Raw genomic sequence first — 26,873 nt, 5'->3', positions numbered from 1 at the left:
CATACTGGTGTTTGTTTAGCCTGTCCAAACTAGATTCCTCTTGTTTATCTCTGCTTGTTACATCATACATTAACAAAATTGGTTCCTTTTGGCAGACACTCAGTGAGAAAGGTTATGTTAAGCGGATGAAATCTAACACCTTTAATCTACAACATCGGGGTACTATCGGAAAATCTGTTGGAAAGATGAGATTGAACGATACAATGTCTGACTTCATTGTCTGTCATACACATGATCACATCCTTTATTTCAGGTATTACCAATGACCACAATACAGATGTCATTTTATCTTTTACTTTGTCTCAGTGCAACACTATCACTCAAGATTCGCTGTGCCGGTACTGGGGCCCGGACCGGTTGGCCGGTGGCATGGTTCCAGTCAGCAGGAAACCCTGTTTTGATTGGGAGGAGGGCACGGTTCGACTGTTAGCCTCGGTCCTGATTTCCAGTAAAATTTACAGATGTTCATATTATGAAGTAGTCAACTCAATTTTATCATGATGTTATGTATGCATTTGCACGTTTTGAGTTGACTTGGAGATGTGAGACCTGTTTTTTGAGTTGTCCACTGTGCGGCTTATACATACGTTTGTTTAAAAGTGTTATAGATTGCAATTAATATTTAGTTTTTGAACTAGTCCTCACCAAGACATCAATAACTACATTGGAATTCTAAATTCATTACAAATTTTAAATGTACAAGTAACTTAACTCCTTTTCTGCCAGTTTATGGGAGATTGAGATATCTGTGTGATAACATCTTAGCCTTTTCTGTTGGCATGAATTTATGCAGCTCGTGCGGCTCAAATGAAATTATGCTTTTAATTTTGTGGAAAAATTCTCTCTTATTTATTTAATTTATATATGCCATTTGTTTATTGCATCTGTCCTATGCCAATGGATTTGACATTTGGATACTTTCATTGCAGAACTGAGAAGAATTTGTAAATCGTCATTCCTTCTCCTTCCTTTCCTGCCTCTTTTAACTTCTTTTGTTGTCTATATGTGTGCAAATACTCAAAGATGCTATAATTTTTTAATGGACAATGTTTGCCACTTGCTGCAGTTTCTATCTCTTGTCACTGTAGATCTCCAAAATGCTGTTGAAAACTTCCAATTTTTGGAATTCAAGTGGCTGCTCAATTAGCATAATAGGAGATGCACTCAAAATCATTGTTGGAAAGTTTTGTGCTTGTTCTGTCATCTAACATTTTTTATCAACGTATATAGGAGTTCAATGGCTAGCATGTATTGGACTATTATTTACGCATCATCAATATTTTTTATGGCATGTTAAAAACCCTTTATGGTTGTCAATGATACAAATAAATGGAACTCACTCTTTTTCTTGTGGTGCATATCTTAAAAGTTAACTGCTAGGAACTTTGCATTTTAATATCACTCTCCACTAATGATTAGGATGTATCTTAGGCAAGTATGTAACTGATGTAATGCATACTGCAGTGATCAGGGAATAGTTTACTCAGCTCGTGCTTACAGGATACCAGAGTGCACTAGGAGTGCTGCTGGCACTCCATTGGTCCAGGTATCCATAGCTTGTTCTTTTTTTTTTCCCCCTATATATATATATATATATTTTAATTCTCTGAATTGCATGCCGTTTCTATAAAGTTAAATCTATAATTGCAGTTATTCATTTTTGTCTCTCACTGTCTCTGTGTGTGTGTCTCTGTGGTGCTAGCTGCTATCATTATCCGAGGGAGAGAGAATAACCTCCATCATTCCTGTCAGCGAATTTGCTGAAGATCAGTACCTAATAATGCTTACTGTGAATGGGTATATTAAGAAAGTTCCTTTAAATGCTTTCTCAGCTATCAGAGCAACAGGAATTATTGCAATACAGCTGGTATAACTTGTTACGGATGCACATGCCATTTATTTATCATTTCCCTTGAATTAATATTTCATATTTTTCTCAATTTACTCTTTTTTAATTTTGCAGATCCCTGGTGATGAGCTAAAATGGGTTCGTCGCTGTGCAGATGATGACCTTGTTGCAATAGCTTCCCAGAATGCAATGGTTATTGTAAATTCCTGTAACAAGGTTAGATACCTAATATTTTACTTAAAATGGTGGCATGTTGTCCCTTAAAACTTCTTAATCTATGGATAGGGAGAAAGTAATAGTCTGGATTCCATGTATCAACTGAGAATGCCAGGAATTCATGTATAGCTAGAGAATTAGAACAAGCAAATTGCAAAAGTTTAAAACTTGGAATAAGAAGGAAAATTAGAGCAACATGATATCATGGCCAAATTTCATTATCATCTTTTAATAATTGATTTATTATTTAGCCACAACTTTCAAGGAGATTAGACAAAGCATAATCCTGCAATGGCTTATGATAATCAATAAAAAAATGTATGTGTAATCTGAGAACCTTGAATAGAAAACACAAGAAGATGGATGAAATGAAAATTTGAAGGTTTGAGTTCCTAATGTTAATGACTATGGACTATCGCTATTAAAGCTAACATGGATTAAGGGCTATACATATAATGACAAGCCTTAACTAGTATATTTGAGATCTGCAAGTGACCTACTCTCTGGTGATAAGCCTTATTGCATCAAGACTTTGCATCTCTCTCTCTCTCTCTCTCTCTCGCATTGATGCTGCCACTAACATTAGAAGACAAAGCAAAGGAATGGAGGCTAATTATTGAAGAGTTCGGCAAGAAATTGTCTTTCCAAGAGGAAGCTTCTCTCAGTTAAAATAGCTTTTGGTTTTTTGGATATTCTGAGAGTGATATGCTTTTTCCTGCTCCTATTGTGCCATGACAATTAATTGTTATCTTGGAGAAGAATTGGGGAAAAATGAAATGACTTTCTTTAGAGTAGTTACAAATTTGTTGCAAAGGCGTGGCATCTGGTTGATTGGTGAGCCTGCCAACTAATGGAGGTTGGAGATTGTGCTCAATTGTTTGATAGGTTCTCTCAATTGTAATTTTCAAAGTGAGGTTTTGCATTCAAAATTATAGGTAAATGGTTCTGCTCACAGACATTAGCCTTTGACAGTTTGATGTTATGATCAGGGTTTAGGAGTTGGGATGCATTACAAGTATAATTGTTTTTTCAACTGAAAAACATACATCTATTTGTGGTCTCCCAGAAGTCAAAATGTGGAACAGTCTCTTGAACCCAGGCTTCTTTAATGTGAACTGAGTATGAGCCTTTGGGTTTGCTAATCCACAGATACAGTGAAGCTGTATTGATTTATGCAATGGTGAATTAATTGCACCCACAGCATTTAGTCCCTGTGGGAGGTATGGCATGCTTCATTTGATGTTAGACAATTGAGCACAAGATATTGTGCACCTTTGATTTAACAGTTAAGATTTGTTATAGTGCATTAGGTTGCAACACATTATTAAAGTGGATCATGTGAAAAATCTCCCATGGTGATGAAGATGCAGTTTTGTCTGCATTACTTTTTTTTTTTTATTTTTTTATTTTGGGTATGTATACATATTTGTGGTACCATACACAAAAAAAGAAAGAATAAAGAAATCAAAACCTGACTGTTTATTGCATGGAATGTCGAACTGCTCGGGACTGGGTGATTCTGGTGTGCCGAATTGTACCGGTATGGGCATTCGATTTGAAACATCGGTGAAAATGGAGTGAGGAAGAAGGAAAGAAAGGAAGGGAGAGAGGGGGGGAGGGAAGGAGAGGGAAAGGCCAACAGTGGCCTACCGAGGCCATTGGAGGGCTGCTAAGGCCTCCGGGGCTCGGCCCTTCTTCACGGGAGAAGAATAGAGAGAGATAGAGAGAGAGGGGGGAGGGAGAGGAATGGACGGAGGAGAAGATGGTGGGGAGGCCGCCCTCTGAGGCCTCTGGATGGCGGAAATCAACCCCACGATGTCCACATGGGGTCGAAACAGGGGTGACTTGCCCTTGTTTCACATTTTTTTTAAAAATTTTTGCGACACCATGGGGTCAATTTTCGCAATCCGAGGGCCTTGGAGGCCTCGGCCTTCTGTTGGCCTCCCTGCTGCCTTTTCCTCATTCCGTTCCTCTCTCTCTCTCTCTCTCTCTCTCTCTCTCTTTCTACTCTTCTCTTGTGGAGGGTGGAGCCTCAAAGGCCTCGGTGGCCCTTCGAGGGCCTTCATGGCTCTTTGGTTGACATCGCCGGCATCTTCATCGGCCTCCATTTCCTCTCCCTCACCCCCTCTCTCTTCCTCTTTAGTTCTCCCTCTTCCTCGCTTTCGTTTCCATGTTGTTCGGCCCTGATACGGGGGTGTACCGAATCGTATCGCTAATTGACCGGCATAGAATCCGATTCTGAGTTGACAAACCTTGGTATGTTGTTTTTAATATTTGAAATCTAGGACTTGGTATGAAGTAGTTGTTTGAGTTTTAAGGATGTAGGTGGTTGCTTGGTTATGCAAGAAGTCGTTTGGGAGCAACGATTTAAGTAATGGTGCATACCAGCTATGCTATACCATACTGGTAAGATACCAGTATTGGTATGCCTCTTGGTAAAGTATGGTAATGATATATGTGATGCACCTCACTTTTGCTATGTTGGCACCAGCAGGCAGACTGTGATAGTACCATACTGTACTATAGATAAGGTATCAGTGTGGATCATGGTGCTAGTATTGCAACCCTTATTTGGGAGTAATCCAGCTTAATCCAGTTTAGAGTTAGTTTTTTAAAAATAAAACCATTTTCTGTTGGCTATCTGATTACATTGTGGAAACTAAGTATTTGTGACTTGGTGAAGGTCCTATCAGGGTATGCCATTGCATGCAGGCTTAGATGCCAAAACTAGGAATTGGATGATATGTCATAATGCAATTCTTTTAATTATCTCAAAGCTAGTTGGTACATAGTTGGACCAAATCGGCATCCAAACCAGCCTTCAGATATATCTGAAATAGGTGGCAATATATCCTTGATTGCGACATTTTAGCTGCAGGGTCTGCAAACATTAACTGTCTTTAATGTATCTGCAATCTGATCATGTTAGAAGATCCTTTTTGAATGCACTCAGCAGTCATTTTAAACTCAGTTTGGTTGCCTGGTTTCCTTGTTTATGTTGGAAAATTAGGCCAGAAGTTCACTTGACTATTCTGTTTCTAGCTCTTACATTTCTTTGCATGTTGCCAAAATTTGGAGGACTGTTGAGTGTCCGTTCATTAATTATATTCTCTGTTTATGCATGTTTGCCCATCATTGATCCAGCTTCGCGCGCTAGGAAGAAAAACAAGGGGTGTGACATCGATGAAACTTAAAGAAGGAGACAAAATTGCATCCATGGACACAATACCTGCTGATTGGCAGAGAGACTTGCAAAAAATGCCAGATAGTTCTGGCAGCAGGTAACTTTTATATTTGACTGGATTTCCTCTGTTAGTGATTTCATGATTATATACATGCAAACATTTTTCTCTGCACAAATAGCAAGACTATATGAAAACTATCATTTCTTTTTTAAAAAGTAAGTTAGACTACCATTCATTTGCTTAAGCTTGTAAGAATAATTATAACATATCAATGTATTTGTAATATGCTTTCCTAACATCTACTCTCATGTCATTATCTATTTTGGCATGCTGACAGTGTTTATTTATTGATGTGCTTATATATATATATATCATTGGCAGGGGTAGAGATGTGGGACCCCCGTGGCTGCTTTTTGTGTCTGAAAATGGTCTTGGTAAGCGTGTGCCTATTAGCGCATTTCGACTGTCAAATTTTAATAGAGTGGGCCTGATCGGTTACAAGGTATATCCTAGTTTTATTTTCTCTTTTTTAATGGATGAGTATCTAGAAAATTATGAGATAAACCATTCTTTACCCGATATGCATGGATCTGCCTGGATTCAACTTGGTCCATGTTAAAGTTTGCCATCTCAGTATGCCCGGTATGGGGCCCGGTTTGGTATATTGAGTGTCGGGTATGCCCCTCCTATCACGTATCGGTACGGTATGGAGGGGTAGGTATGCAATGGTGCTGACTGGTATGGCAAACGTCGGTTCCTAGATTTTAACTTAATTTTAACTGTCGAATTGAAGTTTGTCAACTCTATCTCCATCTAAGTTTTCCTTATTTCCTGACTTTTTTTTTCCAATCCGCCAATCTCAACCTGGGACCCCTCATAAATAGAGCTATCTCTGCATTGCACATTGTCAACCGTGTGATGTCTCTCTTCACTAGCATTACTCCTAAGCATTCTGTCCATGTATCTGAAACCATAGTGCACATTCATTGCCATGCATCCATGGTGACATCATCTTTCCTAAACTTTATTTTTGTGCTCCTGTTTAATCCTCATCATTTATGCTCTGAAAACTTTGACAGCTCAAGAATTTTCCTTTATGTTTCTTAAGAGAAACATATAGATCTGGCTAAGTAGCATGAGAGCTTGCTATTTGTGGTTTATTCAATGTAATAATAATCACACAAAATTCTGAGGTGTATTCTTTGTGGTGTATGTCAAAATCAAAGCAGTGAGGAAATCTGTTCTTTAATCGTAGGTGCCTTATTGAGTCTCAACTCAACAGAGTCTCACTACTGGTGCATTCTATAACTTGTCCAACTAATAACTTTTAGCATTCAGCCTTCCTCAATTTTCACTAATACTTCCTCATCTCAAACTTCTCTAAGTGCTAGATTCTAAACCTGAAACCCAAAAAATAGGCCTTGCCTAATCAAAAACAATCATCCATCTCTACAAGTTACAAGCAACAATGGGAGCTTTATGCATCTCTTCCATTGATAATGTTAAAAGCCATCATGTGAATTTAAGTTGCATCTATTGCAACTGACTGCCTTGTCTAGGGAAAAAGTTGGAATGAGTTGAATGCACTCCGTGTTTAGTTATATGCACCCTCTTCTCTCTTTTTTATGAGGTGAAAACAAGAATGTTAATCAACAACGAATGGGTGTATGTATAAAAAGTCTCGACTTTTTACTAATGCATTTAAAGCCATCCATAAAATATTCCTTCCCCTTCTTCAGCCCTATGGATCTCTTACATTATGATAAATGCAAGTGCTGCAGTTGCAGGGACAGCATGCACAGGAAAATTGGCATGGTCTTGCTTATCTTTTATTATTTGATTGCAGCTTCCACCAGGTCATTGTCTTGCTGCAGTATTTGTAGTTGGGTTTTCTTTGGCAGGTATTTTCTTTTGCTTTGATCTGTTTATGATGATCAGTTATGTAGATACTTATTTTACAAATGCAAGTTTGTTTACTAGAAAAAAATGTTTGATTATACAGAAGATGGGGAAAGTGATGAACAAGTAGTTCTAGTTAGTCAAAGTGGGACTGTAAACAGAATCAAGGTTCGGGATATATCTGTCCAGTCACGCTATGCAAGGTACTTGTTATACATTGTGTTTTCTTTTTGTTTTTTGTCCTCCCATTAACTGATTAATAATTGCTGGATTTTAAATATGATGTCATTATCTGCAGCAATACACAATCACATTGTGGGTTTTATGATTTTTTTTATTTGTAGGAGATTGAGTGTTGATTGATGAGATAAAGAACAAAAATAAATGCTTACCTTAGCATATAAATGTGATTTTAGTGAAAATAGAAACAGAGATGAGAACTTATTCAAGGTTGATGGAGAAGAGTATATGGTAATTGCATTTGTGATTTGGAATATATCATATAGAACAATGGGGAGATAGATCAAGGCATATGTAAGAGAAATAGATCACAATGGCTGAAGTACAGGTGCCACAGTGGTGTTATCTGACCAACGCTTGGCAAGAAAGCATGATCAATAGAACTACAATAAAGCATTTGGTGTTGTATGACTCACTAACACAGAGGGTTCAAGAGTACAAGTTGAATATAATGAAAATGATAATGTTGGGATGGATATGTAGTAAAACTAGAAATATTAAGAGTGGAATTCAGCATACAAAAAGAGACATGAGTTGCAAAGGAGAAAGTGATGGAGAACCAAGAGATAGTATGGGCGGTAGGAACAGGAAGGGTGATATCTAAAATAACATGGACAGAAGTTGCAGGAAAGGAGACAGAAAAAGTTTTTAAGTTAATACCAGAACACCTCTATAGGAAGGCTTCTTGAATGAGGGTTCATGAAGATGATGTCAAAAAGTTGAAACAAGCTTTGATGGTCATACTTATGGTAAGAGTCCACTTCTTTGTGGAATGAAATAATGAAAGTGATGATGGATAGGAAGCCTACAGAATTTCATTTATGTAGATTTTAATGATTTCTTTTTTAAAAAAAATGTAGAAATTTGCACAGTTAAGACTGTAATTAGTGTCTGTTTGCTAATCCAAATACAATAGACGAACTATGAATGCTGTTAGACCTTGTTTTGATGAAAATCCATTATGTAGGGGAGTTAAAAATGTACAAATATGGTGCTCCTGGTTACATGTAACGCCCCCCTCTTCTGGTACCCTTATGGTCTAAGGTAGCAGTGCCAATAGGTTGGGTTGGATTTGGTGAGGTTTTCTGTGTGTCATATTTCTCAGCTTGTCTGATTTGCATGCCATGAGCACTAGAACCCAACAAGACAAGTAACTTACCTTCAGTTCAGCGGATAAGGTTTCTGGGTAAATCAAAAAATGCCACTCAAATAGAAGCAGTTTATGTACCTTTTACATTGCATCAATATCATAGTATTTTTAAATCGATATCCTATTTGAGTCTTTGAATTTGTTAGAAAATTTCATGGACTAAATTTGACAAGTGGCATGGTACCATTGACATGCTAAGGCTCATTTGAAGAAAATAGAGGTCCGTGCCAATTTGTATTCGTCTGTTTTAGCCCACGCCTCACAGCAGGGACCACCAAGACAGTACCTCTGCACACACTCCTTATATCACATTCATATTTTCTAGAATTGGTACTTACCACACAATATGGACCAGCATGCATTCACACTTAGCTCGGGAATTTTAACAGAATGCCTTGGATGAGGTTTCAGATGTTCAGAAGTACATGGACTGGTTAATGTTTGGTCCAAAGCATGGATTTAAGTGCCAATCAACACGACATGGCATGCACAATATGTACCATGCCAGTGCCTTGCATGCAGCAGTAGTGTGATGCCTGTTCTGTGCCAGCACTTGGCATGCTATTGTTCCAGCACGTGCAAAGTGGTAGCATCACTCAGCACGGCGTGGCATGTACCATGCTAGCGCCAACCCAGCTTGACATCAGCATACAATACTTAAATTAAAGCTTAAAACTTAAGTCAAATTTGATTTTCTACAAAATTCATATGTTTAATACTCTGTCTGAAAAAAAAAAACGTTGCAAACACCATCAATATTCCAGTGTTAATGGTGTCCTCATCATGCTTGTTTTGGTATTTACACCAAAAGTTTTGCTACAAGTAAGACTCATTTTGCCATGGACAGATGCTTAAAAGATAAAGCAATGCCAGTCTGTATGAGTTAGTGTACTTGTGTTAATAACCAAAGATGACACTTATCAAAATTAATTAACAAGAGTAAGTAAGATATCAAAACTTGATTCCAGTCTCAACAAAAGAAAATTGAACAAGCCTAAAAAAGGAAAAACAATTCCAGAGAAAGGTACAAGAAAATATATAAGTAGTTCTAAAATCATGAAGTTCACTGATATTTCAACTGATGTGGTAATTTGTCACATTCAAATGTGAAATATTAGCTTTTCTTTTCAGTTATTTACTAAATCCTCCATATTGGTGAACAACTTGGGAAAATGGCTGAAATGCTGGAGACTTAAATTAAAAGGGATGACATGCAAGTCAAAGGGACAATAAACAGAACCTTGTAATGGATCACAAACAACTCATAAAAAATGTGAAGCTGTCATATATCACAAATGATTCACAAAAGATTACTGTTGACCACTAATGCAGGATGAATTTGGAAGAGATTCTAAAAGGTTCATGTATTCCGTTGATTTTTTCATTAAATAAGAGACATGACCAAATAATTACTGAATATGAAGACTCCAAAGAATTTCCCATTTTCTTGCCTTACAAATATTGGATTTTCTGATCATTGAAAATTAAACTAAACATTATTTCTTCGTAGCATGTAAAACAATGAATGCAAAATGAATTATTGAAGTTTGAGGTTAATGACTGATTGCACTGCATACTCAATGAGATATTAATTGCTGATCATGCCAAGAATGAGAAAGCAACAATTAGATGAGCATGGAAATCTAGCCATCCAAAACCTTTGGAAAATGTTAAAGATATAGGAATCTTTTCTTTTACGGTGACAGTGGGGCTTGGCTTTGTGCGATTCATGATTGGCCTTCCATCATGATGTGATTATATGATTAGCCATGCCAGCTTCTCAAGTGCATTATAAGATCTCTTGAAAATATTGAAGTAATCAGTGTCTGATTTGTTCTTCACCTTCCTTTATATCTAGCTGCGGCCCTATTGGGGCCTAATGCCTGATGACATTACAACCACCACTTCATCCCCACCTGCACAGAACTAAATGAATGGCGTTCTAAATTTGACAGGAAGTGTGTCCCTGCAAGGGTGCATCAGGTGTAGCATTCAAACTATCCTCCCACTTCCCAATTGGGTTATGAAATTATTGTTTAATTTCCTTGTTTAACTTTTGGACCCTAGTTTAGTTGCATCAGATATATTATATTTTTTTTCCTTGGTCTTTTGTTTGTGATGACGCCCCTTATGAATGTCATAGGGGAGTTATTCTTATGAGACTGGAGCATGCGGGAAAGATCCAGTCGGCTTCATTAATTTCTGCAGCAGCTGATGAAATCGGGACTGATTATTGACTGCAGTTTATAAGGGAAAAAAATGGGTTCATCATACAGCTTAGAAACAGGAAATGAGTTTGGTGTCTACAGTACCAGGCAACAAGAGTTTTGGATGATGCAGAGTTGTGCATTTGGAGCCAACCCTGACATACGCCAGCGAAGACTTGGCTCTGGCAGGAATCATTTTTCCATTCTGATACTCTGCAAGAGGTAGAGAACGTAGGCTCGCATCTAACATGCAGGTTCTCTCAGAAGTGTTGGATGCATTGTCACCACATGGAAATTATCATCAATTGTTTGTATGCTGTTTCAATTATGATACAAATATCGCCCATCGTGTGACATATATATTTTATTGGGGACTTTCTACCACTATAACAAACGACTCCATATATTTAATGCTCTCTTTTATGTACCCTACCATATATTATGCTAACAACATATAATTGGTCCACTCATTGATTTATGATAATTGTGACGGTAGCAGAGTTTGTAAAAATTGTCAAAAAGCAAGTGGACAGTTGGACAGCCAACATCAATTAAACTGTCGTTGCTCATCTGCTTACGCTGCATGCGGTCACCATCTTGCTTTTTATGGGAGAATCACTGAGTTATACTCCAACGAAGCATGTTGTTGAGATCCGGCATGGCTGATCTTTTTCAAGATAAAAGTCTGATAAATCGCCTGTAAGAATTCTAGCTCGAGTTGCTTTTTCCAACCTGATGCCCATTGTAAACGAGTCAACAAAACTGTATCCAGAATGTTGCTTTAGTTATATACACAGCTTCCTCTACAGCTTTTTGGGTTATGATAAGGAGGTTTAAAGATAGGGTTTTCTGTATCAGCTCTGAAATGGTCGCGTATCTCATAGAGCCTGGCTTTAATTGCATCATCGATCTAAACACCCAATAACAACTGCAACAACCGAGGGTTGCGGGCGAGGACAAACATGAGATCTTGACATCCAGCTGGAGCATTAAATCCCTCATATTTAGGATGATAAATTTCAATGAAGAGGTGAAAACCCTAGACGCATTCTGAAGTGGAAATATCTTTTTACGCAATACTGTAGAAGCAGCAATATCAATATCATCTCCGCTTACATACGATGATAAGGCAATTAACAGCAGGGCTAACATCTGCAGCTATTAGCTACACAGCTTCTCATCAACCCAAAGCAGAACACAACCCTGTACAATAACCACTGAAATGTAAATAGATCACATAACACTACCCTGTAGACTGCATTAAGTCAAATACACCAAAGCCCACTCGGTGACAGGTTCTGAACGCTACAACATGAGTGAAAGAAAATTTGGAAAAAGATGGTAATTTATCCACGACCAACAAACTGATGGCCACAAAGTGTTCCCACAGCAAGCCACCCACCACAACTGCAAAAGGTATATGTAATCCAGAAACATATTGAAACGCTTTACCCAGCATGCTGAAAATTTTAGGCCTGGAAAAGAAACCAAAATATCCAGTCAGAAAGTGCCAGAGCTTAGAACATTCGAAATCGGAATCTCCACAACTCCAATCTTTCCAGGGGAACCCAGATATCAATCCTGAACACGTCATGAGTTTTGCCACACTCATTTATGCATTCCAATGCGTGCCACATACATGAGTGGATGGTTAAAAAAAGACAATGCCAATATGCCAGATCAGGGCCCCAAAAATCTCATTTTATGCAAACATTTGAATTATAGAATTGTGCTAATAAAAGAACAAAGGTATAAAGGCTGAATGCACTCTATATATATATATATATATATATATATATATATGTATATGGCTATATCAGCAAGCTATTATTTAAGTTAAAGAGCTAAATAATACAATTCTAATAAACATATGGCTAAATAAACAAAAAAAAAAAAAAAGGGAATGGATGTGCACCTTGTTGGCGATGTTGTTCGAGAGCCAATCAAGCCCCTCATACAACCCCTCACCCGAGGTAGCACAAGTGCTCTGTATGTACCTGCAACCAAATAATACATCACCTGGATAAGTGGCTGATTGCTTCCTTTATGAAGAAGGTAGAAGAGCAACATCAAAATATACAAGCAAGGCTCAGGTAATAAAGTAATAAACAGGAGATGTCACAAGCTCAAACTTGTCAGCATTAACTACACATGCTCCAAAGTATGTCAAAATGTACAGTCCCCTACTCTGAGAGCCAACTTGCACTGGGCATGTGCAATCCCCTCGTATAAATTTCAGTACATTCTAATCTTAGGGTGCCCTACAATATTTCGATGAAGTTACAAAGTCCAGAACGCTGCCTCCATCTGTGATCAAAGAATCATTCACTATGAAGTCCCCTTGGTCAAACTGTTGGCACTATAATGCTGGCAAGTATCGGACTCTGCATTTTAGCATACCAAGCAACACAGTACAACACACAAAATCCATTTCCAGATGATCAATATAAAGCAGAAAGAAACAAAACTGCAAAACAGAAAATCCCCCACAAATCCATTCTAGTCGTAAAAAGAAAAAAAGATCTAAACTCAGAGAAAACAATGCAATACTATCAATCAATCATTTAAAATGATAAGAAACGATTCAGCTTATTGTATTTTCACTTTATGAACAAGGCTTCTTTTATACTGATATCTACCTTATGAGCGAAAAAAAAGAATAGCTGAGAAATATTAAATGTGTGGATACATGATTGTTTCCAAAAATCCCATTCTGAATGTACAATACCTCTACAACACGTTGCCGACTCCAAGACTCTCGAGTGATTCAATCTTCCTCAAACCAAAGAACCCAGGCATGCAAGCAAGCATCTAAGAGTTTAAACATTATTGAGAACGCATATTGAACTACATCTAATAAAGATCACAATAGAAACCCAATAAAAAGAGAACCCATTTGCAATAAATCAATGTAAATGAGGCATAAAACAGAATATTTTTAACCACTTAAAATGTCTTTTTCCCAAAATTTGAGTTCTAACATCACATACTTAACAGAAAATACAAAAAACCAGTAAACAATTTTTTGAGACAGAACACAATAGAAAAAGGGGGAAAATCATCTTCCAAAAAAAAAATTGATGCCAAATTAAAAACGACTGGGCCCGGCTCCTCAACAACCTGCTCTCCTCAATTGATATCTGCAACGAGAGAGAGGACAAGAAGGCTGGCACTCCTCAAACGGTGCTAGAAGGGGATGAGAAAGGGTCCTGAACTCCTGTTCATTAAATAAGTAGTCCTGGTTCTGAACCAGCCAGTTTGGGTTCATATTGACAACAACTTAGACGTGGTTCGCCTCTAACTTACACAGTTCTGCTTCCAGGCAAACCAAGACTACCTCGGTTCAGCCTGAACCATGGTCGGGGTGGTTTTCCAAACCTTGAGCTGAGGTATATGTTATATTTGCTACTGAACTCATGAATGCTTTGTTTAATTCACCGATATTTTGTAATCAAAGTGGTATGTGGAATACGAGATGACAAGTTAGGGTTATTGAACTATTACAGATCCTTCTTCTAAAGCTTACTATCAAATCAACCATAGAAATCCACTGGTGATCATCACAAAGTATGCTTATCACCCATGTCTCTGGAATTTGGAGAAAGCAAAATGACCAAATACAAGCAGAAACTGATTTCTATATTAGACGGAGAAAAGTAAGATACACCAAGGTCAAAGTAAGAAATCAGAAGGATCATTCTTGTAGGATCTATTGGGAATTCAATGCCTAGAATGAAATCAGATTCATATGATTGACATCGACAACCTGGGATTTTGATTTACTTATGAGACAAAAAACATATATGACATCCATGAGAAAGCAAGAATTAGAAAAAAAATTAAATCCACAATAAAACCATATGGAAATACCAACATTGTTGGGGATATGGATAAAAATAAGGAAAACAAGAGCATGTATCTAAGTTCTTCCCCTGTTTGGAACCTTGCAAAGCAAATATCAACTTATCATATGGAACACCTTAATCAGTTCAAACAAGGCATATTTTCTACCAAACCAGAGCCACAATCATAGGTGCATATCTTCTAATTAAAAAGCTAATTTAAAAGTTTAGCATCCATATTCTATTATTCTTAAATCTGATGAATTTGTCTTTGAAATTATGAACACACCTATTTCCATCAATTGACAAAAACAGCTAATTAAACAAATTAGTTACAACAAAGCATCATCATATACAGAACTAAAGCTTCTGTCCCCAAAAAAAAACATCTGAGATTAACAATATATATAGAATCATATTGTTTCTTATGTAACTTCAGATGCTAACTCATGGTTATGCTCATCAAGAATCAAAAGCAAATTCTTTAACCAAGAAAACCAACGCAGGCACTTATTTCTTTTTAAATGCAACAGATACGTCAAGTTCCTGTAGTATAAGAATATACACGATCTTTTATATCTTAGCTGTCTACAATTTAACAGAGCTTCCCAAACAAGCTCATGCCCATATAATCAATTTTCCTATATATCAAAGTCATCATAATGCCTTGTCATCTAAGACTACATACGATCCTCCTAACAGGAACTTTATAAACACAAACAAAACCAATTTAATTTGCATAATAAGAAAAAGAAATTGACATCCACAGAACATTATGATAAATAGTGCTGTACCAGTGTCGTTGACGCAGAGAATGAAGGCCAAGCTTATCAGTAATCTCAGCAGCATTCATTGCATTAGGAAGGTCTTGTTTGTTTGCAAACACCAGCAACACAGCATCACGTAACTCATCCTGCAATCATCCCAACAAAAAAAAAAAAAAAACCATCAGTCACCATTTACCCTATTTCACGTCGAACGAAAATATTAAGTAAATGAGACAATAGTCTCAAAGAAACTTAACATGATCATAGTATCACAAAGTATGGACAAAGAAACAAATAATCAAAAAAGAGGCCATTTTTTTTTTAGAAAAGATAAATAAAAAAGAGGCTACAGTAAAATAAGAATTAAATGCTCCTACAACAGGCTCAGAAAAAGACATCCACTTGAGCTGTTGCAGTCAGCAACAACCTCCCTCTGGTACACCAAGTTGAGCTAATAAAAGTCATCCTTGTATGATCAGACTATGAATCTATGGAGTCTTACCTGAACAATTTGGTCTGTCTTGAAAAGGTCCTGTCACTTCTAAATCCTAGGTTATTTGCTTCATGAAACCTATCACAAACCAAACATTTATTGGAACCTCTCATATATTTTAGCTGTGTACATAGAGACAAAATGACAGCCACACTCCATCATTTGTCACATTAAAATGAGGTTTTTAAAGAGGTTTACCTAATTCACTGGGTTACTATGCAATTCAGTGAACTGGTAAGTTTGAAACCAATTTATCTATGGTAAAAACAACAATTCTAAATTTCAAGGTTTTGAGAAATCAAATGATCTAGTGCGAAAAGGATGTTAAGGCCAAGAATCCAATTCAACAGGAGAAGCGCATACATCAAATCATCGTACACAATCCCACAAAACACTAGAGCTTAGTAGAAGGATTAGATTTCTTGGTGCAATAGTCAGATAGCAAAATGACAACCAAGAAAGGTAGCTAAGAGGAATAGTATAATGATCATCCCAAAATAAAATACGGATGATAGCTGTCACTTATCTAAGGAGCTCTATGCAAGTCACATAACATCGAGTCATGTATAACCTGAAAATTCAGAACATATAATTCATTTTCTAATCCAACTCCTAATTAAAGCCTAACATCCATTGACAGGGAAGAAATTTCAAACTAAGAATCCAAAGCCAAAGCAGCAAATTCAGTAACATCTTTTAATATTCATTTTATGGTGTTAACATGAAAATATCAACACAACTATTTTTCAAGACACATAACAAAGAAAATAATATTTATTTGAAACTACATTTTCCAATGAATTAAGATAACAACTATTTGTTAGATATTTTCTTGTTAACAATCACTCTAAGACCTAGTTACTTGGTGCCTAATATTTAGGAATCAATAAATCAGAAACTGTTAATTCATGATATTAGCACTTAAAATTAGAAACAATCACCTGATCAGAACTTAGTTAAGAAACAATGACATTTCCATATGTTTGTATATTATTGATAATTAGATTAGATTTTTTACAACCAATTATGCTTCTAGAACAACTAATCATTTATTGTTGAATTTAAATAATGCCATAGATCATTGCTTTCTGGGTATCCAATTCAGTAACAGGTTGGTGCACAGTTTTAAGATTGGGCTCAAGAAAATACCAAGACTAGCAAATAGACAAATTCTTAACATTGTCGCCTGCATGACAATGCCAATTAATTACATGAAGGTGTAATTTTCAAATATATAGAAAATGATATATAAAAGATTCAAACTAGCTGCTCTTATTACCTGGACAATTGTGTTCTTGTGCTTGAAGAATTGTAAGTTTGTGCACTAGGTACACTGAATTTAAATACTATTGCACATCAATCCATATGAATTCATGTATATGAATGCATAAATGCATGTCCAAAGTCAAGTCCCAGGAGACAGATAAAGAGGGCCCTTAGCCATGTAATAATGACACCATCTTAATGGGTTGTCAATAAAGAATCTAAGCATACCTCATTTAGCATCCGATGGAGCTCATCCCTTGCCTCAACAATACGATCTCTGTCATTGCTATCAACAACAAAGATAAGCCCCTGAGTGTTCTGGAAGTAGTGCCTCCATAAAGGCCTGATCTGTTTGTTGTTACGCATCCAGATTACCAAAACATTAGTCAATTATTATGAAAATAACTAAGTAGGTGAGCAACAATAATCAGCTCTTCAATATAGAATCATGTTTATAGTAGTTTGACTAGATCTAATTAGGTATGTACTAGAAGCATGCATTACCAATCAAAAAATGCATTCATTATGTACATTACCTTATCCTGACCACCAACATCCCAAACAGTGAAGCTAATGTTCTTGTACTCCACAGTCTCCACATTGAATCCTGCATAAATTCAGATATCAATATATGAATATTAATGCATTTGTGAACACAGCTAGCTCAGCCATGACATTTTTTTCCTGAAATATAGGATATATGATTTTATGAACATTTAATCCAATATATTAGCAAAGCTTGCAGACTAAAAGGTCTGAGAAGGCAGACAGATAATGGAAGTGCATAATACGGAAGAAGGGAGAGCTGGAGAGAGACAAAATAAGGGAAAAGGGAGATAAAACTTTTACCACTACTTTTTAAATCCCTACACAAGCTTAGTTTGAACCACTATATATGTCTATCTAAAGACCTCAGCCACAAAAGTATTGGTCATTTCTCTGAACCTCACTTTCTTTTTCACATTAAGTGCTTGAGATAGAAAAAATCTAACTTGCATAAGCATCAGCCTGTGTTACCTAATGTTGTCACACAGGAAGCTGGAAAATGAATGTGAATGTGATTGCACAAAAGAAAATATTATAGTATGCAAAACTCTAAACCAATTGATAATACGAAATAATAGCAATGAGAAGTGCACAGTAGTAAGTCATTAGTGACAAGGATAGAATGGAATATCATTTTCACACCAATCATCAGGGGCACAAAAGAGCCAAGCCGAGAGGAGTGGTGTATCAGGGAGCTTCTCAAGGTCGGCTCTAAATGAATCTAACCTTGACGTGTCCTGTTCAAGCTTGTGGCTTATATAAACTCCAAGCAGCAAATTTTACGAGCCAAGCCAAACATCCCTTTACTTCTCTAAACTCTGTTCAGGCTCGGCTCTTTTATGAGGTGAGCTCCAAAAACTGTTTGAGCTTGGCAATTGACCCCAGCATAAAACAAGTCCCAGTCAAGATGATCCCAAGAAGCTCAGATTGTTTGCAGCCCTACCGATCATAGAGGAGCAGCTCTAGCCAAAATGTGCAATTTGTTGGTGTCAAATCTAGACCCCTCCCTCCTTGCACGAGGCTTTAAACAGGTAATGACAACTAATTTATGTATCAAGAACTAATATGCATTCCACAGTGTAATTTCCCGTCCTTATGCCCTCAAACAATTCCTTCCTAACATCTATGTGTCTTATTTTTGGGATAAACCAGCCTTGCTAGATGATATCAAGAGGCTGTACCTCCTAGTTTCCAACACCATGCCTTGACTAAATGACATTGATCTACATAACATATACATACAAATCTGCCGCCCATCTAGGCACGTATGTACAACAGCAATCAGGTAATCATACATGGAAAAAATGCATAAATTAAATTTATCGGATCCTGGAAATTTCTAAAAAGCCTCCAAATAGTAAAAACTGCAGGTCAGATCGAACATGAACGGGACCCAATATAATATATCATCATCAGAACATCACAATTCAGCGAGCGAAAGTTTGAGGAACAAGAAAGAGGAGGGTCGGGGGTTGGGCGGAGGAGTTTTTGACCGACAATAATAAAATCACCAACCAAAGAAAGATCTATCATCTTCCTTTCCATCTACACGAAGCTATAAAACAGAACGGCAACGGACAAACTGAGGCAAAAAGAAAAAGAAGCAGCGACAAAGAATTAAGCGCTCACCGATTGTGGGGATGGTGGTGACGATCTCTCCTAGCTTGAGCTTGTAGAGGATGGTCGTTTTACCAGCTGCATCAAGCCCAACCATCAAGATCCTCATCTCCCTTTTCGCAAATAGACGACTGAATAGCTTCGTGAAGGTCAGCCCCATTTTTCTCCCTGCTGAAACGCAAAAAACCACGCATCTCAAATCTAAAACACAAAAAAAAAAAAAAAAAAGCACAACGAAATAGATCGCCAAAGATCTTAACTCCGCCATGACAAACAACGGATCTGTAACAAAGATCGTGAGATATGATAATGATCCGCGAATCTGAGAGCAAGAATCGATGAGATCAAGATCAAAACCTAACGAAACGGAACAATCTAGGGATTAATCTGTCGAAACATAGAGACGGTTCCACGATCTTCAGACATACACGGAGAAAAAAAAAACAAGATCTACAAGATAAAAGAAACCAATCCAAAATCTACAAGATCGGAAAAAAAAAAAAACACTTCAAGATCTACAAAATGGTAACAAAAGGATAAAAATCGATTAATATGAACAGAGACGACTCGAGAAACACCGATCTATTACATGCAACAACGAAAAGGAATCGAAGATAAGTAGAAAGCGAAGAACAAGAAATCGATTCCGGATCAGTGCGTGAAAACGGAGATCGAGATGTTACCAGAGAATCCTCTTCGAAGAAGCTGAGAGAGAGAGCGATAGATGGAATTTTTTCTTCGTCTGTTCTCTTGCTTTCCTCTTCCCCTCGGATAAAAAACAAGACGGAAGAGACAACTACCGGTGGCTGCAGTGCTCCGCCTGCTCCTTTTATAGGTCTGAGAGGCGAAGAATGGGATCCGGCGTCAAACTTACGCAAACGTTGGGCTGGAAGCGGGCCGGCCCAACCCATGCCCGACCCGGACCGAAACACTTTTTAGCGCTTCGAGCCCGGCTTGACATGCGACCGACCGCCGTACCTGATCACCGGGCTCACGCTGGTACCGATTAGAACCGTCGAAATGGATCTTGACCCACGGATCGACCTGTTTAAGCTCTTAAAATAGTAAGACTGTATCAATATTTTAGCAGTCCGTTTAACAAAAAAAACTTTTTAGTCCGATCCATTTATAGTCCGATCCGTGAAGGACTGATCCGTCTAGTCCACAGATCAATCCATTTTAAAAAAAAAAAATTATTTTAAAATAACTTAACCACTTAAAATAATCAGTAAATAACCAATTATTTCTAAAATATTTTTTTTCTCATTTCTATGCCTCATTAGTCATTACTTCTATCGTTAATGTCTAATAACTCAAATCACTTTTTCCAAGCCTTAGTCCTTGTTTATCTTCCTACTATCCATCTGATCATTATTACTCTCTCTTTTCTTCAAATGTCCGTGGTGGTTCTGTATTTCTGTTTCTTTAAGCTCTCAAAGGTATGTCTTATTATCTTGTCAATCTTTTTTTTTTAATTTATTGATGTTTATAATGATTTCATGAAATGAAGTCATGCGAAGGATGTGATTTTTTTTCGGTTTTCATGTTTTTTCTAGACCACCATAGATGCACACATAAATCACAGGAAGGATGTAATTTTTTTTCTGTCTTTATATTTTTTCTGGATTTACTATGGATATACATACGAATCACAGGAAGGATACGGTATTTTTTTTTTCTATCTTCATGTTTTTTTCGGATTTACCGTGGATGCACACACGAATGCAGACACCGGAGGAAAGGGAGGATGCGGATGCAAAAAAAAAAAAAAATAGCAAGGGAGAGAGAGGAGGATGCGGATGCTAGGGGAGAGGGAGGACAAGACACGGGGGAGAGATTATTTTATTGCCAGAACTTTTTGCTTCCCATCTGTCTCTTTTTTTAGTTCCATTACTAAACAAACAAATAGATATAGCATCAAATCTAATGGAATGACCCACCGTTGCCTCTCACCCACAGTGCCACCCACCCATTGCTGTCAAAGTTTAAATTTTATTGCTAGCTCTTTCTGATTTCCGGAGAGAGGAGCATACGGATGCATCGTGGTTGGCTCCTAAGGACACATCTGGACATGAAATATAGTGGGAAGCAAAAAGAAATTGATGGATTATGTTCTTTTTATTTTTTATTTCATGATTGATAAGAATCTGACAGAAGAAATTATAAAACTAGATGTCGGATTTCACTTTTTATTCTTGTCATGGAGCTTATTATCTTAATGTTTCTTCACGACTACTTCATACCTTTTCTACCGACTCAGAGAGGAAGTCAATACTTGTTTTACAAATTATAATATTCCTATGCTGATGATGCTATCTTATTTCAAGTTGCTCCTATATACATTCACTATCTACTATTTTACCATGCTCAGTACTATCTCCAAGCTACATGTTTTTATTTTTTCTTGGTTTATTCAAAAATAAACATGCTAAAATATTGATGGGTTAATCATTGGATGATTGATTATATGATACTTTAATTTGATTTTGCAGTATGGATTCTGGAAATATTGATCATAGCAAAAATATTGATGATGATGAATTAAAAATGTTGGATGCATCTAAAATTCCTCCTAGTCAATAAGAAAGCACAAATAATAATTTTGAGAAGAAATCAAGTAAAAGAGCTAAATCTACCAGCTCACAGGTATGGAATTGTTTCATTAAAATAGGTGTGAAAAATGGTAAAGAAAAGGCAACATGTAATGGGTGTGGAAAAGAGTTTGTTGCAGGTGGTGCTAATGGGACTTCTCATCTATCTCGTCACATATCGAGTTGTAAGCTTCTACCTAAATTTTTTGATGTGGGTGAGATGATATTAGATCATACTGAAAAGTTAAAATCTAGAAAACTTGATCATAAGCGTATACGTAAAGTCATATCTATGGCTATCATTGAGAATAATCTTCTATTTTCATTTGTTGAATATAAACGGATTAGAGAACTTCACTCTTTACTTAATCCAGATGCAAAACATTATAGTAGAAATACTGCTGTGTCTGATGTGAAGAAATTTTATATGGCTCAGAAGGAGAAATTGAAACAAGTTATGCATAAGAGTCCTAGTAGAATATGTTTGACCTTTGATTGTTGGACTGCTTATACTAGTGAGGGGTATATTTGTTTGACTGCATATTTTGTTGATGAAAGTTGAAAGCTAAATAGTAAAATTTTATCTTTTTGTAAAATGGAGCCTCCGCACTTTAGGGTTGAATTGGCAAGAAAGGTATTTGATTGTTTGAAAGATTGGAAAATAGATAGAAATGTATTCTCTCTTACTTTGGACAATGCCTCTGCTAATGATAATATGCAAGATATTTTGAAGGAACAACTTGTTTTGCAAAATAGCTTGCTATGTGATGGTCAATTCTTTCATGTGAGATATTGTGCACATATCTTGAATCTTATAGTTCAAGAGGGTTTGAAAGTGACTAGTGTGGCTTTGCACAAAATTAGAGAGAGCATCAAATATGTAAAGGCATCGGAGGCAAGGAAAATATATTTTCAAGAATGTGTTCAACAAGTTGGTGGTATTGATACTTCAGTTGGTTTGTGTCTGGATGTGTCTACTAAATGGAATTCTACTTATACTATACTTGAAAGTGCAATTAAGTATCGATGTGTTTTTGCTAGTCTTCAATTGAATGATAAAAATTTTAAGTTTTATCCATCAAATGAAGAGTGGAGAAGAGGAGAAAAAATGTTTCAGTTCTTGCGCCCATTCTATGTGATGACCAACTTGGTTTCCGGCTCATCTTACCCAACCTCAAATTTGTATTTTATGAAAGTTTGAAAAATTGAGTGTTTATTGAAAGATAATGTGAACAGTGAAGATCCAATTATTAAAGACATGGCTATTAAGATGAAAGAAAAGTTTGATAAGTATTGAAGTGATTATAGTATTGTTTTTGCACTTGGGGCTATTTTTGATCCACGCATGAAGTTTGATTTGCTAAATTTTTGTTACTCACAACTTGAGCCCACTACTTGCCAAGAGAAGTTGCAAACCATCAAATGTAAGTTGTATATGCTTTTTGAGGAATATAAAAAAGACAAATCCTCTAGTGATCCAAGTGCATCAAGTGATTCCCATATTCATTCTTCTAGTCTACAATCTACATATGTGCTCGTTGGAGGAGGACAAGATGAGAAAATACAATTAGAAGGCTTGGATGCATTTGATGTAAGTTGAATGTATTTGATATTCTTTTTAAAAAATTCAATTGCATGATAATTTTTCTTAATTGTTCCTTTGATTAATAATTCTTTGTTGCCAATATGTTTGAAATGATGAAGGAGCATGTAACATATGTGAGCCAAAACAATTCTACAATTGAAAAGTCACAATTGGATCTACACTTGGAGGAGCCAAAACTTGAACTTAAATATTTTTTAAAATTGAATGTGCTACAATATTGGAAAGATAATAAACATTGATTTCCTAATCTATCAAGAATAGCCTGTGATATACTAAGCATACCAATCACTACAGTGGCTAACGAATCAGCTTTTAGCATTGGTGTTCGTATTTTAAATAAATATAGATGCTGCCTCCTTGATGATCATGTGCAAGCTCTCATTTGCACCCGCAATTGGTTATATGGCTTTATTCATGATGGTAATATCTTTTTTTATAATTTAAGATAAGAATTTGAATTTAGTTGGATGCAAAATAGATTTTTTCTAACTATTTATTGATCTTTGTTATTTGTTACTTGTGGATTGCATATGAAGATGATGATTCAACTACAAAAGTTGATGCAAATTTGCCAAAACAAGATTGTCAAGTTTCTAATATTATAATTGACGAAGATGAGGATGATTATTGATTAATGAAATGTTGATAAAAATCTTAAAAACAGGAACTGAATTTCAATAGTTGGACTCAATGTTATTTGAACAATATTTATTACTTCTTGGTTTGTTTGATTTTGTGGAGTTTAATTAGTCGGTGGTATTTTTTCTTATGGAGAATGGAGATTATGATATTATTACAAAAATTTTAGAGTTTTTTCATGTTTATTTTTGGTGTTTTAAAATTTGATGTAGAGATTGATTTTATTTATTTATTTGATGAAGTATTATGTTTGAGAATTTTTTAATTTATTATAATTTTTTTATTTTTTTAATTTTTATAATTATTTTAATTTTTTTGATGAGCTATAAAGATTGATCCATTTAAGTAGGGCTAGGACTGGACCGTCTATTTGATAGTCCGTCTATCAGAAAGATTTTTTTGATCCAATCCTAATGGGCTCGATTTGTGAAGGATCGGCCTTCACGGGTCGAGTTGATCGTTTTGACGGCTCTGGTACCGATACATAAACATAGTAGTTTCGCTAATCTTGGAGGACCAACTGACCGTCGGACCGATAGACTTTCGGGATAATTATATGGACGGCCATGAATTGAAAAGGCATTTAAATGGCATTGTCCGGTTCGATCGAGTTGGCTTCTAGCGGATAACGGATGAAGATTCCAGGCTCGGTTTTCCACGCGACAAAGCGCCTTTAATACGTTTGACTTGCTTTTTGAGTAGCCAGAGGGATGACTCGGTTCGGTTCGTTGGATGGCCTGGTTCGGTTCGTTGCCTGGGTTCAATGGTTGAGCCGGAGCGACAATAGGAATTGAATTTTGAAGAATCAAATCCATTTCTCTTCGGATCGGAACCGAAACAGAACTTTCTCCCTTAGAAGCCATTTACTTTCATTTCTAGAATTCAACTCCTAATTAAGCATGCTTTTAATTTTTAGAAATATAGTAGTTTGTTTGGTTAGCTCTTGTTGCACCAAAAATATCAACCAAAAATACATAGACACGCAAAAAAAAAAAAAAAAAAAAAAAATTAACTGACAAATGGACTTCAAATTATATCTTTATGTCTCACATACTTCCAATGCATCTTATTACAGTCACATATGCATAATAAAAAGCACTGCAACATAAAGATAAATTCTTTGTACACTGCAGGCGGTGTAGAAAATCTGACGTAGAGTGCACCATCTTGATCGATTGTTTCATTTAGCCATCGCTTTCCAACACACATTTAATATCTGCTGTTGGGGCAATTCAGCTGACTCCTTCGATTCCGACATTCAGTTGGCTTGATAAGCATGAACCGCCAACTTTCAATCAGTTGACCGACCAACAGTCGGTTATTCTCAACCTTTCTGACAAACTCCGACTATAACGACTCTACTAGTTTTAAATCGATGACCATCAGCATATTAGAGTTGTCGACCGATGGTTATTTGGATTTCTACAATTACCGACATATAGTCGACATACAGACTACCGACATAGAGTGGGCACACCAGAAATCGCCAGCGTAAAAAGTGCATAATGATCAGAATATGATCAGTGGTGGGTATAACCGCCCATTCTACGATCACATAGTGTCAGAATAAGCGAGACCCACGTCTCTAACCGTTACAAATGGTTTACCAACAATCCGTCTATAAAAAGAGGTAAATGAACAGTATTTGGGTAAGACACTCTTTGAAGCTGATACTCTGTCTCTCTAAACATTCACCTACTGTTCATCAATCCCCACTGACTTAAGAATCAAAGGATCCCCGTCAGACACAATTCTGATCAGTGTGAATTTTTTTTGTAGGTGCTCTTCTCCGATGATGGATGCAACAGGGGATTGACCGCAACAGATTGGCGTGTCAGGTAGAGAAAAAAAATAAAAAATTATGATAAAAATCAGAGCTCAAAATAACTTTACAGGATCTATCAGGCAATCTTTCTATCAAGAAGATCTTCCTCCCCCACCTCCAATGGCAGAGCCCAGCTCTTCACATCCTGTAGTCACTACGGACGCATAAATTATTACTTTAATACAGTAAATGAAGGTGTTAATGGAGGTGGTCTGTTAATACAGCCTCCAATAACAACAGACACAGCAATAGTAGCAGCTGCTGGTGGAGGAGCCGATGGCGCATTCGGTGCCATCCAGGCACAGCCATCGTTCTCCACAGTATTTACCTTCTTCATCTTCAGAATGACGATCGTCTCGATGTTCTCATCAAGTCCAGCACTGTTTTCTCGGCATTCTTATCATGCCGCTCATCATTCACGATGATCTCCTTTCCCTTCTCGTGTACATAGCATCAAGAAGGAAAAGAAGCCGTATGTACCTTCTCTTTTTCCATCCTCAAGTTCTTCAAGAGGCTCTACCCTCAGATTTTTTCTGCAACGGCGGCTCGATGACTATGAGCGTAAATTCAAGAAGATTGACCACTAACTTACCCGACTCCAAGTGGAAGGTCGGAAGTCTTCCAATGACCTTGACTTCTACATTGCCCAATCTTTCTCTCAGCGTATCTTGGACGAGCCGATCCCATCTTGGTTCAAGATGCTGTAGATGGAGCCATATGATGGCTCCACTGATCTGATTGATCATTTAGAGAGTTATAAGGCTCTCATGATTATCCAAGGGATGACTGATGCCCTCCTATGCATTGGCTTCCCGACAACCATTCAGAAAGCTGCTCAAACCTGATATTTTGAGCTTCAGTCAGAGAGCATAACTTCTTTCGAGCAGCTCGAACATTCATTTGTGGCCCATTTTAGCACTAGCTAAAAGGTGCTG

General features: G+C 36.9%; 2 protein-coding genes across 6 annotated transcripts in view; one reads left to right on the top strand and one right to left on the bottom strand.

Moving 5' to 3' along the window:
* The window catches only part of LOC105046114 (probable DNA gyrase subunit A, chloroplastic/mitochondrial), a 31,322-nt gene extending 20,149 nt beyond the window's left edge, over positions 1-11,173 (top strand). The window contains exons 19-28 of one of the 3 annotated variants that reach the window (XM_010924619.4): positions 96-253; positions 1,465-1,546; positions 1,703-1,867; positions 1,964-2,065; positions 5,210-5,346; positions 5,632-5,752; positions 7,097-7,151; positions 7,253-7,352; positions 10,495-10,522; positions 10,683-10,982. In XM_010924619.4, coding sequence (XP_010922921.1) covers positions 96-253; positions 1,465-1,546; positions 1,703-1,867; positions 1,964-2,065; positions 5,210-5,346; positions 5,632-5,752; positions 7,097-7,151; positions 7,253-7,352; positions 10,495-10,522; positions 10,683-10,754 — 1,020 coding nt within the window. In that variant the 3' untranslated portion in view covers positions 10,755-10,982. Of the gene's footprint in view, positions 1-95; positions 254-1,464; positions 1,547-1,702; positions 1,868-1,963; positions 2,066-5,209; positions 5,347-5,631; positions 5,753-7,096; positions 7,152-7,252; positions 7,353-10,397; positions 10,523-10,682 lie in introns of those variants that run through there. The other 2 variants (XM_010924620.4, XM_073258338.1) reach the window with 2 other exon arrangements.
* A 621-nt stretch (positions 11,174-11,794) lies between these two features.
* Positions 11,795-20,093, bottom strand: LOC105046115 (ADP-ribosylation factor 2). 3 transcript variants are annotated; one of them, XM_010924621.4, is made up of 7 exons: positions 19,961-20,093; positions 19,290-19,448; positions 17,651-17,721; positions 17,343-17,462; positions 15,383-15,501; positions 12,662-12,743; positions 11,795-12,221 (listed from the first exon to the last, which is right to left on the bottom strand). In XM_010924621.4, exons 2-7 carry the CDS (start codon positions 19,435-19,437, stop codon positions 12,216-12,218), a joined length of 546 nt encoding a protein of 181 aa, XP_010922923.1. In that variant the 5' UTR covers positions 19,438-19,448; positions 19,961-20,093; the 3' UTR covers positions 11,795-12,215. The 3 variants fall into 3 exon arrangements, with proteins under 3 accessions (XP_010922923.1, XP_010922924.1, XP_029120545.1); XM_010924622.4 differs by having other exon boundaries at positions 11,953-12,221; positions 19,290-19,445; positions 19,961-20,091; XM_029264712.2 differs by lacking the exons at positions 11,795-12,221; positions 12,662-12,743 and adding an exon at positions 13,002-13,130.
* Between the last annotated feature and the right edge of the window lie 6,780 nt (positions 20,094-26,873).

This window comes from Elaeis guineensis, chromosome 5, assembly GCF_000442705.2.
Source record: "Elaeis guineensis isolate ETL-2024a chromosome 5, EG11, whole genome shotgun sequence".
Lineage (NCBI taxonomy): Eukaryota > Viridiplantae > Streptophyta > Magnoliopsida > Arecales > Arecaceae > Elaeis > Elaeis guineensis.
This window is presented reverse-complemented; position numbering and strand designations above follow the sequence as displayed.